We start from the raw sequence: 19,718 nt of genomic DNA on the forward strand, positions 1-19,718 counted from the left end.
CCTAATGTTGATGAAAGCAGCGTTAAGTCACCTTATAATGATAAAAGCAGCATTAAGTCATCTAATAATGATAAAAGCAGCGTTAAGACACCTAATGTTGATGAAAGCAGCGTAAAGTCACATAATGTTGATGAAAGCAGCGTTAAGTCACCTAATGTTGATGACAGCAGCGTTAGGCACCTAATGTGTTGATGAAGCAGCGTTAAGTCACCTATATATGATAAAAGTAGCATTTAAGTCACCTAATAATGATAAAAGCAGCGTTAAGACACATTAATGTTGATGAAAGAAGCGTTAAGATACCTTATGTTGATGAAAGCAGCGTGAAGACACCTATTGTTGGTGAAAGCAGCGTTAATATACCTTATGTTGATGAAAGCAGCGTTAAGACACCTTATGTTGATGAAAGCAGCGTAAAGACATTTAATGTTGATGAAAGCAGCGTTAAGGCACCTAATGTTGATGTAAGCAGCGGAAAGGCATTTAATGTTGATGAAAGCAGCGTTAAGACAACTTACGTTGATGAAAGCAGCGTTAAGATACCTAATGTTGATGAAAGCAGCGTTAAGATACCTTATGATGATGAAACCAGCGAAAAGACACATAATGTTGATGAAAGCAGCGTTCAGCCACCTTATGATGATGAATCAAGCGAAAAGACACGTAATGTTGATGGAAGCAGCCTTAAGACACCTAATGTTGGTGAAAGCAGCGTTAAGATACCTTATGTAGATGAAATCAGCGTTAAGACACTTTATGTTGATGAAAGCCGCGTTAAGACATCTAATGTTGATGTAAGCAGCGTTACGATACCTAATGTTGATGAAAGCAGCGTTAAGTCACCTAATGTTGATGGAAGCAGCCTTAAGACACCTAATATTGGTGAAAGCAGCGTTAAGATACCTGATGTAGATGAAATCAGCGTTAAGACACATAATGTTGATGAAAGCCGCGTTAAGACATCTAATGTTGATGGAAGCAGCCTTAAGACACCTAATGTTGGTGAAAGCAGCGTTAAGATACCTTATGTAGATGAAATCAGCGTTAAGACATAAAATGTTGATGAAAGCCGCGTTAAGACATCTAATGTTGATGAAAGCAGCGTAAAGATACCTAATGTTGATGAAAGCAGCGTCAAGACACCTTATGTTGACTAAAGCAGCGTAAAGTCACCTAATAATGATAAAAGCAGCATTAAGTCACCTAATAATGATAAAAGCAGCGTTAAGACACATAATGTTGATGAAAGCAGCGTTAAGTCAACTAATAATGATAAAAGCAGCATTAAGTCACCTAATAATGATAAAAGCAGCGTTAAGACACATAATGTTGATGAAAGCAGCGTTAAGTCAACTAATAATGATAAAAGCAGCATTAAGTCACCTAATAATGATAAAAGCAGCGTTAAGACACATAATGTTGATGAAAGCAGCGTTAAGTCAACTAATAATGATAAAAGCAGCATTAAGTCACCAAATAATGATAAAATCAGCGTTAAGACACATAATGCTGATGAAAGCAGCGTTAAGTCAACTAATAATGATAAAAGCAGCATTAGGTCACCTAATAATGATAAAAGCAGTGTTAAGACACATAATGTTGATGAAAGCAGCGTTAAGTCACCTTATGATGATGAAACCAGCGAAAAGACACCTAATGTTGATGTAAGCCGCGTTAAGATACCTAATGTTGATGAAAGCAGCGTTAAGATACCTTATGTTGATGAAAGCTGCATTAAGTCACCTAATGTTGATGAAAGCTGCATTAAGTCACCTCATGTTGATGAAATCTGCGTTAAGACATCTTATGTTGATAGAGGCTTCGTTAAGACATCTTATGTTGATAGAGGCTGCGTTAAGACACCTTATGTTGATAGAGGCTGCGTTAAGACACCTTATTTTGATAGAGGCTGCGTTAAGACATCTTATGTTGATAGAGGCTGCGTTAAGACACCTTATGTTGATAGAGGCTGCGTTAAGACATCTTATGTTGATAGAGGCTGCGTTAAGACATCTTATGTTGATAGAGGCTGCGTTAAGACATCTTATGTTGATAGAGGCTGCGTTAAGACACCTTATGTTGATAGAGGCTGCGTTAAGACATCTTATGTTGATAGAGGCTGCGTTAAGACACCTTATGTTGATAGAGGCTGCGTTAAGACATCTTATGTTGATAGAGGCTGCGTTAAGACACCTTATGTTGATAGAGGCTGCGTTAAGACACCTTATGTTGATAGAGGCTGCGTTAAGACACCTTATGTTGATAGAGGCTGCGTTAAGACACCTTATTTTTGATAGAGGCTGCGTTAAGACATCTTATGTTGATAGAGGCTGCGTAAGACACCTTATATGTTACTGAGAGAGACTTCATTTAAATAAAAGCACCATCATTACTTTGTTTATATAAATACATCGTCATTAAAATACTTTGTTTATATAAAAGCATCGACATTTAAGATACTTTATTTAAATAAAAGGATCGTCACTTAAGATACTTGATTTGAATTGAATGTTGAAGACGCGTACGTAGTTCTTGTGCAGGTCTTTACTATTGTAAAAAACCTGGTATACGGATAATAATACGGAAAAAAAGTTCAACACCTAAAACGTATTCTGATGTATCGCTATATTTTTCTCAATTCATGATAGTTCATGTGTTTCTCTTCTTATTTAGCTATCTCTTCCGCAATGAAGCAACCAGTTCTAATACAGATGAACTAACTCTAAGAAGGGGTGCAATCAATACTAGACTGTTTGAAGTTAAGTTTAGGTAGCCTCCCTTCTAAAACTTTCTTGACTGTATACTCAATAGCCTAGCATGAAACTGCGTTGTGTTTGATGTCTTACATATTTCGAATTCGTACACAAAATGCCAATCAACAATATCTCTAGTACTAGGTGTATAGGCCTAACAGTAATCAGTAGACCTACTAGATCTGCTAGATCTACTGTACGTAGTTATAATTTTTGTTAATAAATGCCCGAAAATTAAATTTTATTGACTCGTGTAAACGACAGGATATATCTGATTGTTGATGGCGCAATTTGACGAAAAAATGCCAGCTAGTCATAATCAGAATTGATTGTTAAGCAGTATGATGTAGACGTTAAATAATAGAACTGAGACTTCTCTGAATAGAATCACAGATAAAATAAATATCTACATGTTAAATTTATTAACTGATTAAAACATTATGAGCAATGGCAATTAATTGGTGCTAAGATTGTTTCACTTTATGACAAGCGTTTTAATTCATAGATTTAATTTGTTAAGACATTTAGTTACTGTGTTTGGGCCTACAAGCTACAAGGTTACGGGTGCCGTTCCATTTTCCGCAAAGGGGAGTAATTCATACCATGACGTCATTTGCAATATGGCGGACGAAGAAACGAAGGTGAATCTTGGACCGGATGGTAAAAAAATCGTTTCTATGACCCTTTATATAAAATAAAATAAACTTGATCACTGTCTAATTTGCAGCTTTTACAGAAATACAATGTTATACTAATATATACTGCGTACTTTATCCACAAAAATGAAAAGCGGTTCCCTTTTTGCGGTTGATCTGGCCAACTTTGTTTGTTTAATTTTTGGGCGATGTTGCGAAAAATGATAATCGGTTCTTAAAGATTATAAAACAAACAAGGAAACACATGCTAATTGAAGTAATTTAACTTTTATAAATTTTCAAAAGATTTACCTTTTTTCACGATGCCATCTAATTTTAATTCAACACCTAGTAGGCTACTGAAGTGAGTTGGTTCAAACTTAAAACTAGATTTGATTTGCTCATGAGATATATTTATATCATAATTTGCCATACATGCCATAATGTCTCAGAAATCGGTGACATCACAGAGGCGTCCTGGAGAAGATATATATGCCTGAAAAAGAGAAAAATCTAATTTAACTTGATATGTTGCAACAAACTATTAAAGCTATTTATCTAAAGGCAGTGGCTAGTCGTACGGGGCCCACATTGCTAGCCAAAAGTTCTAGCTGTATGTGAGTCACATATCACTAGCCTATACACACTGTTGAAGCTGTTGGGAGTAGCCATACTTTACATAAGGTGGCGCGATAGCTCAGTTGGTTAGACTACTGGCAGTCACTCCTGCGGTCCCGGGTTTGATCCTGGGTAACACCCTTGGGATTTTCAAAGACACTTTCAGTGTTTCCCACTTAACTAGAGGTGTACTGGTAAGAAATCCAGGTAATTTTCGCATGTATCAGTGCTATACACTGGGCATGTAAAAGAACCAAGGGGTCTTTTCAATAAGAGCTAGGGACTGGTTCCCGGATTCCCTTGTTTCTCATAGCTTTCTCTGAAGTGACTAGTCTATAGTCATGTCTACATCCCAGCGAGGGGTTTGACATTAATGAAAGATAGAAAGGTACAATTTAGTAAGCTATTACTAAAGATTCATCAAAATTGCTACATGTATGTTGATTGCCTCTGTTCAAATTTAAGAAAAGATCCAGGACATGTTTCCCCCCTTACTTAGCAGTGATGGATATTTGCCCTCTTGTATATGTTTTGAATCTGACCCTGCTCAACCAGTATAAATGTTAAGCACTATGCAGTGGTGCATACTGTATGTGCCGTCTCGTATATGTTTTGAAAGTGCCGACATTTATTCTTCCCCTTTATCAGTCTCACCTTTCTCACCCAATATAAATGTTAAGGGCAGATTCTTGCCCAAACCCCTGTCCTATGTTTTAACATTGTCACTACTATTCAATTGAAACATTTTTTATTACAGAAAAAGAATAATATAGAAGTAAAGTGTACTGTGATAAAAGAGATAAATTATAGTGTCACGCTTTGTTTTTGCTTGAATATAATCCTATAAGTATATTAATAAATTGCAAACTTAAATAACGCAGGAATGCCCTCAGAAATTTTTTATGTGGCAAATGTCCGTCCTTCAAAAATGAATTTGAGGTTAAATGTCTGCATTGATGAAAAGGGTGTGGAGCTTTTGTCCTGTTTTCTTCAGAAATGCTGATCAGAACTATCTTGTAAGATAATACAAGGCTTCATAACTTTGGCATTTTCATAATTTCTCCTTTACTGCATTGCTTTTAATAAAAGGGGAAACAGCCATTATTTAGTTCTATTAAAGTATAGGGCAAAAAATCATAGGCTGCTGTTCAGTCATGGTTCTGGTAAAGAATGTGCACAGGACATTTCAGGGGGAAATAAACCATATTAAAGGGAAAATATATATCTATATTGGCTAGGGGAAACAGTCTGTAAATTAAAGGGGAAACAATCACCGAGTTTGTTGACACAAATTTGGATATTTTAAAATACCTTTCTTTTTAAATGATGATCATCTCCATAATTATGCTTATTTGATTATCTAGAAATTTATAGTAACTTAATTAGTAAAAATATTGTAAAAGTACAGTGATTGACTGATTATGTAAGGAAAGCTGTAAATTTAGATTAATATATGTTGTATTACTGTGAGTATATGAGTTGATTAGAGAGTTGTTACTGTTGTGTGGGCCTTTAAAGTTTTATATTAATATCATAATGAGACATGGGAATGCATCTGCAGAAGTAATTTCCATTATTTTATTACAATAAAGGATGATTGATACTATTTAAAGAGATACAATAATCAATTAATGACAACATTGATCATTACCTCATTATTCATGTTACCAAGGAATTACCAAATAGAATTGCATTGTCTTAACTTGATTAGATCACAGATTATAATGTGGGACAAGTAAAAATTTTCCTCAGAACAAGTATTAACATAAAAACTGAGTTATTTTATATATTTAAAGGTATATTTATTTATATGAAAACCATTTTGAGGTTTTTGTTATTTTAAGTAATAAATTCATAAAAGTCTCAAAACTGTTTAAAATTTATTCAGTGATTAAGCTATAAAGCTACCTTATGGGATGTTTGTGGTTCTACTAAGACTCAGAATGGAAGGGACCTGAGATCTTCCTCCACCAGTAAAATTGAAAAGTGGCAGGCTATATGACATCTAGTCTCTACTGTGTTGTTGTGACAAAAGTCACAAAACCAAAAGGAAAATCATCTTGGATAAAGTAAACAGTAAATCACTTCGGGTATCAAAAGATTACAAAATAGTTGTGAAAATTTTTGGTTGTTGCTTGTGTATTACTGTATCCCTTTTAAAAAAAAATGTATCTCTGGTTGGAAGGAAATGCACCCAAGCACTGCAATATTTGATATATGAAATACTCCATATTATTTAACTATTGAAAAGTTTATTAAATAAAATCAAATTGTTAGATGTAAATTTATGTAGCATTATTATTGGGAGGATGCTTTTTAGAAAGTTTGACATGAAAAGAAAATTGTTTTTTAGTGTATTATTTTTTGATGATGATACTATGACAGGTAAAGACAGGTGAACGTGTTAACTGACAGCTCTTGTTTGACAGTCCACCAGTTAGCCATACCTAGTACATGATTTAATGTGTCATCTACATGTTACCTGTATAGTCTATATATGAAATATGATCAATTACTGATGTTAAGAATTTTATTGCTGGACACTTGAAGATTATAGCGTGGTTTGAAGGACCTTCTTATGCTAATGTGATTGGCTTTGACCACAGTGATTTGATTATAAGCCTTTGGATTTCAAATTTTGGGATAGAATATTTGTGATATACAGTGTTTGTTATTTCAAGCATGAAAGATGTGTCTATAAATATTGGTGTCAATGTACATTCTGGTAAGATTCTGTTCTAAATGTTTAATAGATTAGTAATAAATTAAATTATATACATATATATCTATTGTGAATTATATATAGACATGAGAATTCCAAGTTCAGTTGAAGTCATGTTTGTGAATTGAATGTTTGCACTACAGTAGGAAAATCAGTATTTTTTAGATTTAAGAGAAGCATGAAGTTTCTTGTATATTCAAAATGGTCTTTAAAAAAATCCCAATCAAATTGAAATTCATGCTATCAAAAACTGACAAAATTTGCTGCAGGTCATCCCAGTATGGTATCATATAGATCATGATGTTTCCAAACATATGATTTCATTGTCAAATTTTAATGTACTTTTTTATGCTTCGAATGATGTTTGCATTGGTTGGAATAAACAACTTTGCACAATTTAAAATACTATGCCAAAAGAGCATGAGGAGGTTTCAAAAGGTATTACATAAGTAAATATTTTTCCCAATTAAGCAATTTAACGACGCAAAATTTCCCAAACTGGGCTAAGTACTGTACTTTTTCGCAAAATGGCTAGGAAAAGGCCTGACAGACCTCACACTGGTTTGGGCGATGCCGAATTATGAGTTAATATAGATGTCATTTCTTAATTGATGTGTTATATGAATATTTATTTTCTAGATGTAACTATGATTCTGGATCCTTTAATGATCAAGACATTATTTAGCAAGATTTTACTAATTATGTCTTCTGATTTGCAGAAAATAAGATAATGTACATGTATGTATTACACCAAAGTTTTCCTTCTAACATCAAAATATACTCTAAATATTTAAAACTTGTCTGCAAAAGTACACTTGAAAAATGAGCTTTTTGTAACTGTTTAAGATTGAAAGTTTGATGTTTTTTTTTAAATCAACACTGTTAGTATAAGGAATGTTGCCTCATTTTTTCTATGTCATGGTACATTAATTTATTAACATATTTGGAGACATTACTAGATTTTATCTCTCAAATCGATGAACTTTTCTTGTTGACATAAATTTCAACTGATTTAATATTTTGTCAGGTTTAAGCCCTTTGGCCACATTAGTTATAGAAATACTTCTCATTTTGGACATGTATTGGTCAGATAATTATGTTATTCAAAAAATCTTGTTTAAGTGAAATCATATTATTTATCTAAATGTAACATTATTACCTATATAATTATGACATTACCTATGATTGTAACATGTTACCTTTATAAATGTAACGTTTATTCAGGCGGTGAAAATTATAAAAGTAATATTTGACTTGGATAGATCTCTTTGTGACAGCCTTATTTTAATTAATTGATTAATTGAACTGTTGTGGTTTGAGTCATTTTATATAACATGTTAACATTGTAGCACGATGTATGACTTACATGACCTATTAGCTGGCTTTGAAGTTCTCATACTTTTGTATTATGATACTTCTATCATTTGTCATAATGATTAAACTGGTGGTGATAACTTCATAAATTAATATCAGGGTGTCGCATGATCTGGCGTCCTGGTACACATGTTTATTGCTGCTTAAAGCATAGATTTCAAAGATGTTTAATTTTGCCCAAAGACGCATAAAATATTAGAATAAAGTTTTTATATTGATAAACAGAGTTGTGGTTATAAGCATGGCAGGTTATTGATGATGTTGTTTTCACTTTGTTTGTGTTTGTTTCTTTGTCTAGATCATCTCTGTTACATAAATCAAATTTAAGCAGTAAAGCAGTATTTTTCAACTTCCTGGTTTCATGAAATTGAAACATACATTGTGAATGATAAAACACAAGACATGTACAATAAACAGTTCAGTTTGTGCCACACCTACCCACTTTCAATCGCTTTCTACGCCATTAGGCATCTTGTGTGAAACGTTGCGGTTTTCGTTGCTATTGGCCAATCAGAAGACTCGTTACAAAATATCGAACAGCTGATTGACAATGGCGTAGAAAGTAATCTAAAGACCGTGGAAAGGTTTAAAATTCGAATTTTGCGTGTATCAGATGCTACTGACGGTTGTGAGTGGTCCAACTTAATGTATTTAGTAATATTATTTTGTAAATTCAAGTAATTTTGACCCGTAGTCAGCTGACATACATGTATTAGTCTATGTTTACGTACCGAATTGTTGTGCCGCAATTATGTCTACCAAGGATTTTTAGCACGAAGTCGCTCGTTTCCTGATAGATATTTCATGAACGGGAAGGGCTAGAGACTTGGGGTTGGTCTCATTTTGAAGCTTTATATAAACGTGAAATAGTGATAAAGTTTTTTTTAATTGTCTGGCCAATTGTTTTCACAACGGCCCGGGAAATGAATCCCTTGCTCGTAGGCTCGAATCTGGAGTTTCCGGCCTTCTCTTAACTTATAGTATATTTTAAAGGGGGTCATTATATACATTTTTGTTTTGGTTTTTTGACACTTTTAAGATGAACACAGGTTTTTTTTTATCAATCTGGTCATATTTTTTCTTCCCAGGTCCGATACTTTTGCCTGTGCACCTACCATAACTCTGACCTCTAGTTGTCTCTCTATCTTTAGAAATTGAATCATTTATGAACTGGTATACATTAACAATGTTTTGAACTGGTATTACATTAACAATGTTTTTAACTGGTATACATTAACAATGTTTTGAACTGGTATACATTAACAATGTTTTGAACTGGTATACATTAACAATGTTTTACAAGGAAACATTGTTATCACCTCATTATGGTGTTAAAATTAAAAAAAATTATGGCTTTGGAGTGTCACTCATACAGACAGACTGACAACCAAGTTAGGTTACAGCTAGTTGCCATACTTAAAGGTGAATGCATTGCTTTGGTTTCACATATTGCCACAGTCAGGGTGTATACAGAAGTATTTTTACTTGTTACCTATATAAATTTTTACGTTTTAAAATGACTAAATCTGTATATTTCTAAGCAGCAGTATCTCGGGATCAACTGAAATATTGTTTTTGCCTCATTAGTTTGTCTATAGACAACTTTTAACATCAGCAATATAGCATTTCACATCTTCTGGACTATCTATAAGTTAGAGCCTTAATTCTTGGAGTAAAACATCATATGCAAGAAAGTTTAATTTTTGACTTATTTGAATCATGACACCTGAGTTATAACACCTGAAAGGCTAATGAAGTCATTCAATTTTTAAGAAAGTTCACCAGAACTGTTATTTGGTAAAGATTTGTAATTGTGGCATTCGTTAAACCCATAACTTGCTGGAAATGAAAGTGGTAAGCCTTTTGCCACAAGTATATTCAATGCCAGGCCTCAGAGCCTGCACATCCATGTGCTCTGACCATGCAGGCTCTATTCTGTTTACTGACCAACTTATAATCATCTTTATAATAAGTTGATATCCCCCAAAATTGATAATGGACAGTTCCAAAAATAGATTAAGCTAGGTAAGTCCAATACATTAATTCAGAAGGTTAAAAGAAAAAACAATTTCTGATTGTCATTGTTTTTATCATTATGTTTATTGATCAGTTTTGTTATTTGATGGCCAATTTGGACAGGAAAAGTGTTTTATTTACATAAAGTGACATATTCAACTGGTTTATTATATCGCCTACATTTATATATCATTACATTTATAGAAATATCGATGTGATTGATACTGTATTGTACGTTGTGATGTTTATTGCAGTATTATAACAAGCACAGACTGGCTTATTAGGGTTTGAAAGTCTCTATAGGTTTCCATGTCCAGGGTTGACTACTTATATTTCTCTCAATTTGGTAATAAACAACATTATGTTTTCTATAAATGTCATTGTTTTGTGAGATCAAAGTGACAATTGTGCTGGGACTTGAATACCTGCTGAAACTGTTCAAGAAATTGTTTTGTATTACACAAAAATGACTGTATATTTTAAAGAAATCGAAAGCTTTTGTTACATCGTGATGTACAGCACAGTTAACATGACAACTGCACAGTGGAAATGATGCACGGTAGATGTGACTACTGAATGTTGGGCTTGACTGCTGCTCAATAGACATCACTGCTGTACAGTTGAGGTGACTGCTACACGGTGGACTTGACTGCAACTGCGTGGATGTGACTGCTGTAATTGGACATCACTGCTGACTGACTGCTGCATAGTTGACATGACTGTGGCAAGGTGAATGTGACTGCCGTAGACCTGACTTTTGAAGTTTGGACATGACTGCTGCACAGAGTGGACATGACTGTTGTATGGTGGACAGTGGACATGACTGCTCCTTGGTGCCATGGACTTGTCTACTGCACAATAAACATGACTGCTGTATGGTAGACATGCCTTTACAGTTAATTTGATTCATTCATCCTCTGTTTATATACCACCAAACATTCCTTTGGGTATAGGTCCTTTTGAACATATAAGGACATTGACATTATGAAGGGTTTGCAGATAAATGTCCTATAAACATTTAATATAAACTTTCCTGTTGTGATCTGACAAAGAGGACAATTTGAGTCTTGTATCCAGGTGTACAATTACCTGTTTAGTATCATTTATATGAACATTTTTACAGGGTGTATGGTTACCAGTATACTGTAATGATAGACCTGGTATGGTAACTATGTAATGACTATTTTACTGCTTATATACTGGCTTGGTGTATACCCCTGTTATTTTCTTACTATAGTGAAGAATGTGGTATCTTTTTTCTGCATTAAACTTTTTAACCAGAATTAAAAGGATATGACTTTCACCCATATTCTGATGTAAGTGATCTAATGTGATGTATTAATTACATAGATGTAGGTATTGATAGGAAAAAAAATTGATGTAGGTATTGATAAGTTAAGTGTTTTAAGGTGAAACTGTAGTCACACATGATTGTTTTCTCTTCATGATAGTAATCATTCTATTTGTCGTAGATGTAGAAATTGTCACATGGTTATGACATAGTACACTGACAATAGTATTTAGCAAAACATAGTAAAATACATATTTGTGGTGTTTATATTGTGTGGCTACTGATTAAAAAGATACCTCCAAACCTTGGTCACGGTCTCATTGCGGAGGAAAATCACCGTGAAAATACCTTACGTTATCCTCAAGCCTGTAGGTTTGATATACGGAGTGGCTGTCATTACTGATTCAGTACCGAAGTTGGAATGTGTATATCTTTAATAATACATTCAAATGGGATGAAAATTCAATAAAAATTGTATAGATATGACAGGTATTGTTTGGTGTTTTATCAAAACTTGAAAGTTTTAGATCAGTTTATTCATGTTTTATCGCTATTTTATTGTAGGTTCGCGTACATGTATGTTAAACTGATTCAGAAATGGTGTTAAAAGTTCTTTGTACTGTTTTAATTGATATACCTTAGTTGTGGTATTTGTTTAAGATACTATAAAAAAGACAAAACTTTATAGAGTATTAGGGTATTCATCATGTTCAGAAATATATTTCAAATTAATGAGTATTGCCAATTGATACGTTAAGGTTTTCATTAAAAAATTGTTTAGGTTTTTTCTATGGTGTCAGTTTCCTTGTTTTACATTTATAATTAATGTTTTTTTTAGAATTACAACATAGAAAGTTGGTATTTTACTGTTACTGTGGTAATTTGAGCAAGATTTGTTTACAACTTATTTTGGCAGAGTTATAGCCCTTGCCATAGGATAGTTTTCGCTAGTAAAGGTTGTTTAATTAATCATTGGACAGATTTTAGTTTGTATTGAAAGGGAAGAAAATTGAACAATATTGTTTGAACAACTGCAGTTTTATGTTTGATTTTGCAGTTACATGATTACGTGACATCACATGATTTGTGTTTGTGAGTCATAATAAACCTTGTTAAACTACAGGAAGGCTGACATTTTAACTAATAAATTGTTTATTATGCTAGTCTTTAACTTACAATATATTTGACATTAAACTTTTTCAAGCAATGAACAGCATTGTGTTGGATTGTTTTTTGCTTTGATTTCTTATCACATTGTGGCCAATGGCTTTGCTGACAAATTTGACAGACAAGCTCTAGGATACAGACTATTACTGTGCCTACATGTACATCCCTTCATAATATTGTCATGCAATTCAATTGGGTAGTTCATTTGTACTTGTACATGTAGTTCAATCTCCAACTATGTAAATCATTAATGATTTTGTAATTATAGGTGTGTGTGCTGAGCTATGATTATAATCTATTGTTTGACAGGCAATTTACTTACTTTGGTATTTGCTGAATAGATAAAATTTCAACAGGATAGTAGTGATATTTTACTACCCAAGGTACAGTGTAAATAGATTGTATATAAATACACAGTGTCATGATCCGGTAGTCTATTTTGAAAGGTTAAACATTTTGTATGTATATTTGTATATATATATAGATATTTGCATTTCATGTATTGAGATGTATTGAGATCTATATACATCTATACATTGCCCTACATTGTTGAAATATTATCCCCAACAACTAGCATTAAATTCATATAAAACTACAGTTTTATGTGAACAAAATATATGGATATATTTATTGTGGTATTTAGACTTGGATAATCTTGTTAATGGATGGATATCAGATACTGGCATTGGAATTTTAAACACATAAAGGTTTGTTTTAAAGTTTTGTTTTGATACAACTCGAATCTCAAAATTTTCATTGGTCAGTAAAGATTCTATGCCTTTGTCAGATCAGTCAGAATACTGATATCTCAGAGTTTGAACTTATCTGTCTCTCTTCAACCCTGGTGTGCTTGATTGTGACACTGAATATGGAGGGTTTTGTATTCTGTGTTTACACATACCTGTTTTTCCCCTATTGTGAGCATATTTAAACCCATGCTCAACCCTATTTCCTGAAACTAACCAGTACTGGTATCATAGTATGGCTATGTAGGGCTCGAACCCATGTAAACCCACAATCCTTGGTTGGCAGAAACCTTAAACACAGTGCCCTTTTCTTCTGTAAGTGTTTGAACATTAAATGGATAAATCAGGTGTCACAAACTGAATATCCAAACAATTTATCAATTTTAGGGGAAAATTTCATAATAAGTGACTGGACTGTGAACATAGCAGAGCATGATCAGATGTACAGATGTGACAACAGATCATAGTATGTACTGATGCATGAATATATTCAAGTCACCACTAGCAGGCTAAGGCTGACTAGCTGCTGCTAGCTACATGTATATAGTACTATTTTGTTATGACTGTGTGCATCTTGTCCTTAAAATGACTCATGAATTGATCTTTGAGGTGATCTAAAGAGGTAGGAAAAGTTTGATTTAATGTTTAAACAAGTATGAACAATCAAGAGTACTAAGTATAGGTTAGTGTGTTATAATACATATTAACAAAAATAATTGGTCAATTAAGTTAGACTTAGCAGAAATTTGAAAAATACTACAATGTGATTGGACAAAAAATAATGTTGATCATTAAGCCAGAAAAGCATTTTGAGATGAGACTTAAATATTTAATATTTTAAAATTCTCAATTAAGAATACTCTTTAATATTAAAATCCCATCATCATTGTCATGTACATATGATATGTAAAGATGTAAATTATCATTTCCTGAATATTAAATCATGTAATCATGTATGGTGAAGACAAGTTTAATGGTGTCTTGATGATATTTTATTATGTTGAAACAATGATATAATTTATACCAACCTTTTAACTTAAATACATGTATCTGATAGGCGGGCTATATATATCCCTCGATGATGTACATGTCATAATACAAATTGCCAAAATGTCAAGTACATTTTAATGTGTTATTTTGTTGGGTGTAGGCATTTTGTTTTTAAAAAAGCATAATCTGGCACATCAGTAATCAGGGGTTTTGATCAGACAAATAGTTTAGTGATTTATATAAGAAAGCAAGCTCATTATTATATAAGCATTGTGAAAACTAAAAGTAAAATAATTACGGTATTTCTGAAGTCCACCATTCAACAGAGTGCAATTGTATCAAATTATTTTACTGTCGCAATCACAAGTTACAAATGTAATTCAATAATTCATGTTAAAAAAGTTGACATTAATTTATGTTGAGGATATTTAAATTCAAATTAAGCTTTGGTGAAAAAATGGGCTTAATTGTGTAACAAATTAACTAGGAGTTGTAAACATGCATTAATTACTCTAGTAGTAGAACAAATATTATTGTTATTTGAATTGAATTTGATATCCATAAAACATGATTGTATTATATAGTTAAACAATATTAGAAAGTTTTTAAAGATTTTATGTTGTTTCCCCGATTCTAAGCATTAGGCAAGTCAAGGATTTACTGTAACATTACTTAGAACTACTGTCTAAATAAGTGTAAATTAGGTAATAATAGGACCCCAAGACCCTTTTATGATTTGACCTTGAAGATAATATATGATATGATTGACAGTTGGTTGTAATCTAGAAGGTATAGCCTACAGTAATCATGTTATATTATCTAACAATCATTTCCTCCTGCATGTGTGTATACTGAGGCATTTGCTGTAATCATTTCTAGCTGTCAGAAATATTTGGGACTGTACCAATTTACTTCCTCACGTATTTTGAAAAAACAAAAAAAATCAAGAGATTCTTTCACAAGTGTTCAAAATGTCTGGTTTAGTGGAATTTTCCCAACATTATTGTGATGTTGTAATGTACTGTATGATTTTATGTGATATTTTGGATATATAATTGTTAGTTGGATTTATGAAGTTGGATAATTTATTCAGCCATCTTTACAGATGATGTTAGAATTGAAAGGTACTAGTATTGATTGTATTGGTAGTAAGTATATTACAACTGTTTTCAATGTCAGAAGGACTGTGTTCTTTAAAAACAGTTTGCTTGTTGAATAATTAAGTTACTTATCAGCAAAGTTCGATCCTTTAGCCTGCTGGCTGCAGCTTAATCTACCCATGCGACCAGTGCAGTTCAAGGTCAGTCGGCTGATCATGCATGGTCTGCACTTATTATTTCCTTTTCATTAAGTACATGTTTTTGAAAATATCCCTAAAAGTGATGAAATGGTTTTGTCCAGATTGATATTTGGACAAGTCCATTTGAGATATTAAGTGTGGTATAAGGGTTAATAAATAAAATAATTTGATAAGCATTTTGATTGGGCATTTGCACTGCTCTCTGAGTCATGCATTGTCTTTTAAGTGCAAATTTCTCTATCAAAATGCTTGAATTTTACAGGCAACATAGTCATTGTCAGACTGTGCTGAGATATTTGGAAGAAGCCACCGAGTCATTTAAAAAAAAACAACAACAAAAAACAGCCACATGAAGACTTTAAGGTGCTTTAAGGTTCATTTTTGATAAAAAGCTTAAATTGGACATTGCATTTATAATAATATTTATAAGTCATTTGAAATTGTGTGGTCGAAATTAACCTTTTAAATTCCAAAGTTTACCTTTATGGTCCCAGGCTTATAACACTTACATACGAGGTATGTTAAAAAAGTTCGTGGATTTTTGCTATCATTTTTTACTTGGTTCATAAAAACACCCTTAGTGGATATGAATCGAAGGAGTGTTATTATTTCTAAAAGTAAGATTTACTTTTATTGTAAACTTTTATTTCCTTTACGAGTTATGTGCACTTTAATAACCATGGCAACGTTACATCGGCGCACGCCGAAATTTTCATATAATGTTTAAATATAAACAAATGTTGAAACAAACTGAATGATTATTTTATGAAGTAAAATACAAGTAATCATCTATTAATATTTAAATGACATAAATCTGAAATTTAAATGACATAAATCTGAAATTTGACGTCGTTTGGACGTTGAATAGCTGAACAAACAGGTTTTGAGCAGCAGTAGACAGACGGGTAAGTTGGTAAGTATAAAGCCCGTTTAAAAACTAGAAATTCGCTCTTTCCGAAATTTTTACCAATAAATGTGGGATACCCCTTTATATTTTTATGAGGTGATTAAATTAACGAAGAACAATGAGTTGGCGAGCAAGTCTCTTGGTTTCAGGTCGTGCAACCGATTCAAATACGGCAAGTACATGCTCGCAGACAGAAAGAGCGACGGATAATTTTAGCGGCAAATTGTTGGGACGTTTAAAACGTCAATGGAAAAGATCTACAGAAGTCCAGACATTATGAAAGTTTTGCGAAATGTCCGACATGTTTTATTTCTGCATTCAAATCCGACAAAACAATTTAATTTAATTAAAATAATATTTTATTTCATTCATCAGGATATATGCGTATTTACAATAAATAATTGTTGTTATTATTTGTATTACGTGTATTTACCTTGGTGGACCGTTTGATAATGAATGCTAGGGCACTCGGACCTTTATACGGAGAATGGAGCGAATAGATGACCACTTTATATCTCGGGTCATCATCACAAACAGAAAAATGGTTTTGGTATATGATCCGCAGATATTGAACACTAAAAAGAGTACTTTCAGAAACAATGACGCTGGTAAAATGTTTGATTTATATTGCGACGTCACGAACGTCATTTTGTTTCATCATCAGCGTGCGCCGGAATTGTGCACCCCTTGTGATTTGTAACTGTCACAGATTTGTTATTTGTAAACATATTGTATTGATTTTTTCACTGTTTATTTAGGACATATTTTCATTATGTCTCTTGTAAAATCATTTACGCAAATGAAAAGATGTGAACAGTAGAGCCGCAGTCCACGAACTTTTTGAACAGCCCTCGTATTGTTAATCTTTTGGGCACTTCATAGATCAGTATTTTAAGCTAATCTTAGATTAATGCTACTCTTTTTCAGAACAAAATTTTTAATAATGTTTATGTAATTATTTAATATTATGACCAATTTGCTTGGAAAGTTTTTTTATCAAATTTGTGTATGATTATTATTGTAGCTTTTGAAACAACAACAAAAAAAAAACCCAAAACAACAACATAATTATATTGATATGCCTATCGTGTTCTTTGTATCTTGATAAATCTTACTTTCTATCATATTTTAAATAGAAAAATTTTGTTTCTCAGTCTTGCAAATATAATTATATGATATAGATAGAAAACACAACAATATCAGAATCATACTTCTTGTTTACTGTTACTATGTTCTGCCTGCAAGGAGACCTTGAGTTTTCATGATCTTAGATACAGTGCTATTTTATTCCAAATAATATAACTTTGTACCTGTGGTAATAGGTATGTAAACAAGATTGCTAATGTCAACAGAATCCAGGTTGTAGGTCAGGACTTCCAACTTGCCAACAGGAAGCACAAATATATGACTATGTAAATAGTCAGCAGTTTGACTAATGTCAAATTTAACTTTTAAAAGGTAGTGGGTTCAAGGGTATATTAATAACATTATAAGTACATGGAATGCAAAGGTACTGGCAAGTCAATGAAATTAAAAGTGATGTAAACATAATAGATATTTGCTTCTAAGGTATAAAGCTGCAAGTTTATATTACACTAAAGTCAGAATGTCCAAACCAATTATAATTCTGATTAATAAGAAATAGTTGATTATAAGTCAAGGGGCAATATTAATAAATTGTTTCATGATAGAAAAATAACATACAAAATATTAAACTTGGTTTGATGTTTCTTAACCCTGTACCATAAATAACCTAAGCCACCTGTATAGATCCAGGCCAGCATGCACATCCATGCAGTCTGACCAGGCTCTATACTGTTGGTAGATCAACTTTTGTATATTTTCATTATAGAAATCACTTGAATTGTGTGTGTGTTCCATTATAGAACTTCAGCAGGTTAAAGGACATAGCTGCCCCATGAGTCTGACCATGACTTACTTGTACCATTGTTTAACCGATGCAAGGTTAAACATTGTTTGTTTGTTTTGTTTGTTTCATTTTACGCCTTTTCCCATGTTTGTTTCATTTTACGCCTTTTCCCAACAGTATTTCAGTCATATAGGCAGGTAGTTTCCTAAACATCGTTCCTGGAGAGTTACACCAGTACTAGACTACCTTCCTTCGCGCTAAACTACCAAAGCATCTACCGGGGATCGAACCCATGCCAGAGAGGTAACTGGATTAGAAGTCATCGACTCTAACCCCTCGACCACGAAGGTGGTACAACATTATGCCATGACTGATAGTGACCAGACTACTCCTGGTTCCTGTTTAGCCAGAGGCAAGAACATCATATAATTTATTGTACGCAACTACAGTAATTGTAGTTGTATTGAAATCATAGACATTTCCAAATTCAGAGCTGGAGATGGGTACAATTTAATTAATTTGGATTGACACCCAAGATTTTATCGCAATAATTTATATAGACTCAAAGTAATTATGAATGTAACCAATGATTAAAAATCACCAATCCATACTATAGGTGTTCGTGCCTTGTAGCATGCTGGGATATTGTTGTAGATATAATGAGTTCTGCAGACATGATCATATAACTGTTACATAATGTGTTGTATGTATATATATATATATACCAACACTTGTTACATGTAATATATTGCTCCCTCTTTACTAATAATATAGTGTGTTTTCCAGTGCATTATTTCACATATCATATATGATATATATATATTGTATGATTACATCTGATACCTGATGTAAATATTGCAGGCTGTTTGCCATCAAATTGTTTATTTCCTGCATGATAAATGTTAAATTCTTAGGTGGTTATATTTTGTTTTCAAGCAAAACAAGCGACAACAGCAATCATTGTAAAAGATTTGAATGCAAGTGATCACTGAGGGGTCAAAAGTCACATAATGAGAATGTTGAAGATAAGATTTTTATAATCATGATATTATTTCAATTTATTATTATTACAAGATGAGACCCTGACATTTTGAATACTGAGATGTCGAGTCTATAAACAGACCATATAGTATCTATATATTTAATAGTCTAAAATAAAATATGGTATCTGCTCAGTGTCAGTAGATGATATTGCTTAATAATTAAACAATATGTCAGAGATCTCAAAGATATGGCTGCTGAAAATGGCATGTTTCTAAGCATTCCAAGGTTTATTCCAGCCATTATGGTCTACAAGACTTGTAATAGTAGAGCAATGAAAGGTCTGAT

The 19,718-nt window shown here is 32.8% G+C and overlaps 2 protein-coding genes across 6 annotated transcripts in view; both read left to right on the plus strand.

Moving 5' to 3' along the window:
- The first annotated feature begins 248 nt into the window (after positions 1 to 248).
- LOC132740278 (phospholipid scramblase-like) lies at positions 249 to 1,055 on the plus strand. Its single transcript, XM_060728157.1, has one exon. The coding sequence runs from the start codon at positions 249 to 251 to the stop codon at positions 1,053 to 1,055; it is 807 nt and encodes a 268-aa protein (XP_060584140.1).
- Positions 1,056 to 3,298: 2,243 nt separating this feature from the next.
- LOC132740274 (inner centromere protein A-like) overlaps positions 3,299 to 19,718 on the plus strand; it is an 80,109-nt gene continuing 63,689 nt past the window's right edge. The window contains exon 1 of one of the 5 annotated variants that reach the window (XM_060728138.1): positions 3,299 to 3,413. In XM_060728138.1, the coding sequence (XP_060584121.1) occupies positions 3,374 to 3,413 (40 nt within the window). In that variant the 5' untranslated portion in view covers positions 3,299 to 3,373. Of the gene's footprint in view, positions 3,414 to 11,876; positions 11,899 to 13,146; positions 13,284 to 15,229; positions 15,461 to 19,718 lie in introns of those variants that run through there. The other 4 variants (XM_060728144.1, XM_060728147.1, XM_060728137.1 and 1 more) reach the window with 4 other exon arrangements.

The sequence above is a fragment of the Ruditapes philippinarum genome, unplaced genomic scaffold (assembly GCF_026571515.1).
Source record: "Ruditapes philippinarum isolate M1 unplaced genomic scaffold, ASM2657151v2 ctg2450_1_1_1_1, whole genome shotgun sequence".
Lineage (NCBI taxonomy): Eukaryota > Metazoa > Mollusca > Bivalvia > Venerida > Veneridae > Ruditapes > Ruditapes philippinarum.